General features: G+C 33.9%; 1 protein-coding gene across 1 annotated transcript; it reads right to left on the reverse strand.

Annotated features, from left to right (window-relative positions):
* Window positions 1-1,592: 1,592 nt before the first annotated feature.
* On the reverse strand, window positions 1,593-6,972 carry LOC139869315 (cold-responsive protein kinase 1-like). The gene is made up of 11 exons (XM_071857626.1): window positions 6,945-6,972; window positions 6,075-6,218; window positions 5,552-5,673; window positions 4,794-4,891; window positions 4,331-4,674; window positions 3,573-4,019; window positions 3,309-3,469; window positions 2,583-2,656; window positions 2,304-2,451; window positions 1,764-1,913; window positions 1,593-1,670 (listed from the first exon to the last, which is right to left on the reverse strand). Exons 1-11 carry the CDS (start codon window positions 6,970-6,972, stop codon window positions 1,593-1,595), a joined length of 1,794 nt encoding a protein of 597 aa, XP_071713727.1.
* Window positions 6,973-7,107: the final 135 nt, after the last annotated feature.

Raw genomic sequence — 7,107 nt, forward strand, 5'->3', positions numbered from 1 at the left:
TGTCATCGTGGGTAGCGGCATATGAGGGGACAGAGACGTTAGGGCAGTTAATGTGGGGAGTTGGGGAGTTAATGTTGAAATTGCAGGTATCCATGCGTTTCGAAGGTTGGGGAGAAGGTGTATTTTCCGGTAAAATGTCACCGGACTTTAGATCAAAGTTGTTTCCAGGATGAGGTGTTTCGTGATTATATACCGAGGGATCAAAGTGAGGAATATCATCGACTGGATCATCATCATCCATATTCGAATCCTCGTCAGAAATCGGTTCGTTAATATCTGATCCATTATCCGAATTGGATTCGTAAGGCAAGTCATCGTGATAGTTAAACATCGAGAAGTTTTGCACTTCTTTAACAAAAGTCGAGACATGCTTGGATTCGTCATGGATAATAATAGCTTGCCCGTCAATAGGTTTGAAGTCCGTAGTTTTAATGATAACCGAGCCGTGAGATAGATCTTGGTTACAGTCGTTGGTAATAGAGCAATTAAAGGTTTCGACGACCTGACCCCAATTACAAGCAATATCACGGAATGTAGACTCCAACCAACATGTGATCGGGACACCGAAAATATTAATATAAGCTAGCCGGCCAGAATTGGAGTATTCTTCCGGGTCCCAGGGGGTAATATCATCTAGCCAATTCCATAATGGGTGCCTCGGGTTATTAAGCATATCGAGGGCCGGGCCTACTTTATTTTATCTTTGGAAGACACAACAAATCGTGTGTACTCTTTTGATAGTGTGTAATTAAGAAGATACATCATTTCTTAATCAAAGTTATCTTGATTGACAGATGGAATTACCATAAACCTCACTAAAGATCAGGGCAGTCTCAACAATTTAAAGGCCCTAGTCGAAAATAAAATGGGCCCACATATACGTTAATTTTTTTTACTACGCATAAACAAATAATACTTCAATTTAACTATTAAAAACAATGTATTTTAACTTTAACTGACAATTTTTTATTTGATTTAATTAAATATATTGAGAAAATATTTACATACTCAAAATTTTGGGCCCTAGACGGTTGTATATCTTGCCTATGCTCAAAGACACCTCTGCTAAAGATGTGACATTCTTAATTCTTTCATGTAAACAAAAAAAAAAATAGATGGAATGTGTGTTTCGTAACAACTACGTACTTTAAAACACGACCAATGGGCCATTGCTACGTACTTTAAAACACGACCAATGGACCAATGGCCTGGCTGTATGTACGCAATGTACATATAGCATTTGAGGTATGTTAGATGTTAGATTGCTTTTTAAAAGACTATATTTGAAGTGGCTGAAACTAAAGTAGTTTATGTGCTTCTATCTTAATGGCTTATATAAGCTTGTTTTCAAAGAAGTACGGTTAAAGTTGATTTAGTTTGTGAAACAAACATTATTTCCTTATAGAGCTTGAGGTTACAAAATTTAGAAACTCAAGTCCCAAAAAATTTGAGGTACTAGTAAACACACACAATTCTATATAGAATGGTAATGATAACGGTAATATGGCCAAACGATAGTATAACTAAACTTTAAGATATATAATCTTTCTCATCGAAAGGGTGAACCTTTACGTATATATATGTTGTACTCATCATGGGTTAAAATGTGTTATAAACTGATCTCTCAGAGCCTTAAAATGATCACTATCACCTTCAAGAAGCTTCACAACCTGCAGTTACAAGCAAGAATAAGCTGAGTTAATTTGATTAACTAACTGTTTAACATGATATTATTATTGTTATGTCCTGAATTAAATTAATACCTCCCCCATGGATGGACGTTTCAAAGGGTCAACTTTGACACATAAATAAGCTGTTTTGGCCATGTGGTACAGTTCATATGGGTCGTATGAATCTTCCAGGCGAGGATCGATTAAGTCATGCAAAGCAAGGCTCTCAACTAACGGTTCCGCCTGTATTACAAGAACAAAGTTAACAGATACACAACTTCCATAAGAATATATGTACCCAAAATAGTTATTGAGTTCCATCTCACAAATTATCTAGTTATTAAATTTTGAACTCTTTTCAGAGTCAAACGGGTCATGTAAGGACATTGTAAAGTCATTACCAAGACTATTAAGTATTTGGAAACACTTGGTGCATTTTGATTTGAATTGTTTGACCCGTTTCAATTGTTGATAAGTTGTATTGTATGAGTTTAGCAGTTTTACAGTTAGACATGTTATGAATAGATTACAACCCAAATTGACCCACTTTTAGGCAATTTGGTTCTTCTAGTTAAGACAGAACATATAAATAAGTTGTTATGTCAAAGATAATTAAAAAATAAAAAGACGTACCCATTGTCTCAAGGATTGATGGTGGTCTTCACTATTTGACCAAACAGCCTTTCGTCCCGATATTAGTTGTATAAGTGTAATACCATATGCATAAACATCTGTTCTCACTGAAACCATACCATTCTCTGCATACTCTGGTGCAAGATAACTGCAAAATTTTACAGTAATACATTAACCGCTTGTGGATGACTTACCAAAAAAAGTTGGTCAATCTATTTATGCAGTCCGAATTATTAAATATAAATAGCATATATTGTTTGAAAACAGTATATATATTACCCTAAAGTACCAAGTATCCTAGTCTGAATAGGAGAATCATTTGTTTTCCACTTCGCGAGGCCAAAGTCACCTAACTGTATATATAAACATTGTTTGCATTAGATTCAACCAGATAATATTACATAGCTTTAATTAGTGTTGCAAAAAAACCGATTACTTGCCGATTAATCCCCGATTAAACATTTTTAAGAGCAATCCGTTCCGATTTCTAAAAATCCGTTTAATTAAACGGTCAACGTCAATTGATGGGTCAAAATCAAATTTGGTAATTAAAGTTGGTCAAAGTTAAAAATGATTAACATTTTAACATGAATTTAAACTAAAACTTTATAGTTTTTGATCAAAATGAATAATTTCAGACAATTATGTTCAAGTTTATTATTATATTTATAGTTTTTTTTCTATATTTACACATATAATTTTTAAAATTTAATATTTAAATGTATAATGTACAATCCGATTAATCCCCGAATAGCGAATTTTGCAACCTTGGCTTTAAATGCTCATCATTGAAATCATCAAGAAGATTTTAAGCAACAACCTCAAAGAACAATCAATACTGAACCGAGGCAGATCTACAAGTTATGAGGTTCTTATCGAACGGGTATACAAAGTAACACAGAAGACAGAGTATACGTGTAGGAAAATCCTCGATTAAAACAACATGGATACAAAAAATGTTTAAAAAATGTAACGTTGTAAAGAAAAAACAGAGGTGACATTTACCATTGGCACAAAGTCATGAGTGAGCAATATATTGCTTGGTCGAAGATCGCGATGAATGATAGGACTACTGCGACACTCTTCGTGAAGGAAGCGTAATCCTTTTGCAGTTCCTACAGCAATTGCATGTCTTTGACGCCATGTAAGAACATTTGCTGTATTGTCTTTAACACACACCAACAAAAACATACACAAAGGAGTCAACAAACGAGATGTAAGATATAATCACCAAAATGTAAATTCACATATTCAAATAAATTTGCTTACCATGTAGATGCCACTCAAGTGATCTATTGCAGATGTATTCATAAACCAATATGTTAATATTTTCCTTGCAGCAATAACCCAAAAGCATCACAATATTTTTGTGACGTGCGAAACTTAAAACATAAATTTCAGAATTAAATTCTTCAAATCCTTGAGTGCTTGCTTGCTTCCGCACCTTAGCAGCAATGGTCTGACCATCATTGAGCTGACCCTTATAAACTAGACCGTAACCTCCTTCACCTAATAAGTTGTCTTGTGAAAAATAATTTGTGGCATGATGTATTTCCGAGTAGCTGAATCTCATAGACTCTTTGATGTACAACTGTGTTGTCATCCCGCAAGCAATGCACAAAACCGGTGTATTAGAGGATCTTTTTCGCCTTGGACTTTTTTGTAAATTTCCACCTTTTTTATGTGAAGAATTACTCCCATCTCGAGAAATGCGGCCTGCTTAAGAGATTGAACTAATATGAGGTATGATGTACTTACTGCTTTGTGGCTTGTGGGTTTATAATATAACATTATAACATTACACTTAAAAAATTAGGTATCATAAAGAATTATATATTAGTCATTATGATATAATAATTGTTTGACAAAAAGTGGTTCATGAATCATGACCCAACCTGACCCACCCAAACGATACCAGTACCAAATAGTAACCTGTTACCCAACCCATGCCACATCCCATTTTGAAACAATTTCAATAAAATTGTAAATCTATGTTTAGATATAACTGTAAATATAAACTTCCTAACCTGATATGTCTTTCTTAGGCGCATCATCATTATGATCGGTTAATATGGAACTTGGCTTCTGCATTAATGATGACATAACTTTTTTTGAAGGCATTTCAAGGTTTTCAAAGGAACTAAATGATGCAGAGAAACTATGAGAGATAATTGACTGGTCAATATTTTCTGTATCTTGTGGAGGCGACAGCCGAACATGCTTTGACTTGTAAAGAACAACTTTGACTTCTGTAGTATCTGTATCGGTACTGGGCTCGGTTTTCAATGTTTTTATAGTTAAGTTATCTACAACTGTTGCAAGATTGCAATGAATTTGACCTTGGTAAAACCTCACATCTCGCTTCAGATGCCTGTCACGTAATTTCGTAGGTTATATAATTCAGAATTCCTCAATATTATTTATTTTTTTTCACTATCTTTTTTTCAAACATAGCATGTGATCTGGAACTAAACTGTAATTAGAGTCTACCTATCAAGGACAACCCATGTTGCATTACAAGCTAAGGCTTCTTGTTGAATAATCTTCTTAATAGGGGTCCCGCAAGTAATCTTGATTTCAATGTCAACCTGAATTATACCGAATAGGACAAAAATAAGTCAATCAAACGGCGATACGAAGTTACAAGATCGGTTTAATATATGGTGCTAAAGATAATATGCAGTGAAGGTGTTCACAGAGAAATACGGATGATGTTGAAAGGCAAACTAGAGGTAGCAATCTCGACCCATTTACTTATGAACTAATTCGAGTGATATAGTATTTTATACTATAAGGGGAGATGAGTAAAAGAGTAAAACGGTCTCGTGACTTTAGGCCCCCTTATAATTATTTGTCCAAATCAGAGGTGGTAAACTTTACCCATTTACTTATGGGGGTCGAATTCTATTGGTTGACGACATATATCTCAAACAAACCAAATGGGTCACATCAAGAGATTTCAGCCAAAAGGGAAAGAATGGTCAAATGTGGTGAGTGTCACCCAAATCCGTTTTAATGTATGCCTCCTCCTAATGGTTCGTTATTTCTACCAAAAAATGGACAAAATATTATTTCTGAAACACCCCATTGCAAACCATCCTGTTATGACCCGTACAGACGAATGACTCATTTGATAGCTTACCCATGTTACACAACCCACCCAGCTTGCTACCTATAGTCCCGAATTTCTAGAGCATATACCATCTTCTGTATCCAGATTGTGGAAGCTTAGTATAAATATATCTTACCCCTTCATATTTGCACTCTTGAGCACTTTTCTCTAGCATTCTGGTACACAAATCAAGTTTTAATTTGATTTCATCTTCCATAGCTTTAATATTAACCTCAATTATCTTCATTTGGTAACCAACTAAACCAAAAAGAAATAGATGAGCATTTTTTTAGATATGCTATGTTAATGTACAATATTGGGCATATAGTTTGGGAGTTTATAGAACTTCACATTTTTTACTACGTATACATCCAACTTCGAAACCTCCTAGTTTTAAAGCTGTCCATTGTATGCATTTAACATACTATATTGTGTGTATAGACGAGTTGAGAAGAATTTGGAACTTAATTACATGCAGTATAGTATGAGGTTTGAAAGTTGGATGCATACCGTGGTAAAGGGTATATAATTTCAAATACTATAAGATTATTGACAACAAGCATGCATGTCAAAAAAGACAAAAAAAAAAAATTGAAAATTAAAAAATAATAATAATAATGACGAATTGAAAACACATTTGATGCATAAAAAACACTTACATGGATGTACAATCTTATGCAAAACACCAAACACCAAAAGGGTGTCTCCCCTCTTAAGCATATCACCTCTTGATATAATGTCACGGATTACTTTCTCAAACTCCTGCTCATTTCGATCTTTCGTGGCATCAAATGCTAACATGACACAACCCATCAACAAAGAATTTGTGTTTGCCATTTTCACATCAACAAAAATCAACACTTATTTGAAAATATGGATAAATATTTGGGTTTAAATCTTTTCTTCTATCCATTTTTCTTTGCAGAGGAAAAAGTTTTTGCAAAGAGAGGTTGTATAAGTATGTATAAATCCCTACAAAAAACCTTGTTTAGAAACAGTAGATTCTCAGTATATCTACTATCTTAATTTCAATTGGTTTGAATGATGAAGAGCATATTCTAGAATATAGGAGTATAAATATTCTGCAGTCCAGAAAAGAAACAAACAAACGATGACTCCAATGCAGTGGTGTCATAGGTATTATCTAAACATCTATAATTCACTGTTCTGATTTTGTTCTACCAGCTGATATCTCATGCAGGGTGTTAATTTTATATGCAGGGTTATTTTTATCGAACAACAATTATTGTATTATAATTTTCAACTATTTATATTTTATAGATAGATTAAACATACCTAAGAAACCCTAAAACCCTACTCAAGTACTGAACCCTAGATATTTATTGAATCGGGCATTTGGTTTCGGCTGTCTAACAATTTAATTTGGTTTGAAACTAAGGGGTTGAGTTTCTTACAAAGGTCTCGTGTTCCAATCATCATGTATGTATAGAATGAATATTTTAGTAATAGTTGCAAACAGCTAGCGAGTAATCATGTTAGACTGATTAATCCTGCTATATTACGTATATTAGAGTATGAGGTCGGACTAATCTCCATATTGGCAGTGCCGACTTCAGGACCATAATTCAACGGGTCACGAATTATTATTTTTCAGTACCACTTATATTTATATGCTATTTTAGTGAATATTACTTTTTAAAAAATTAAAAATTTGAAAAATATATGGCTTCC

Source organism: Rutidosis leptorrhynchoides, chromosome 9 (genome assembly GCF_046630445.1).
Source record: "Rutidosis leptorrhynchoides isolate AG116_Rl617_1_P2 chromosome 9, CSIRO_AGI_Rlap_v1, whole genome shotgun sequence".
In the NCBI taxonomy this organism is placed as follows: domain Eukaryota; kingdom Viridiplantae; phylum Streptophyta; class Magnoliopsida; order Asterales; family Asteraceae; genus Rutidosis; species Rutidosis leptorrhynchoides.

Coding starts and splice junctions, on each gene's coding strand:
- LOC139869315 (XM_071857626.1), bottom strand. CDS start 6,972: ATGGAGATTAGTCCGACCTCATACTCTA. Junction 4,675..4,793: donor ACATGGGTTGTCCTTGATAG/GTAGACTCTAAT, acceptor ATTACGTGACAG/GCATCTGAAGCGAGATGTGA. Junction 2,452..2,582: donor AGGATACTTGGTACTTTAGG/GTAATATATATA, acceptor AAAATTTTGCAG/TTATCTTGCACCAGAGTATG.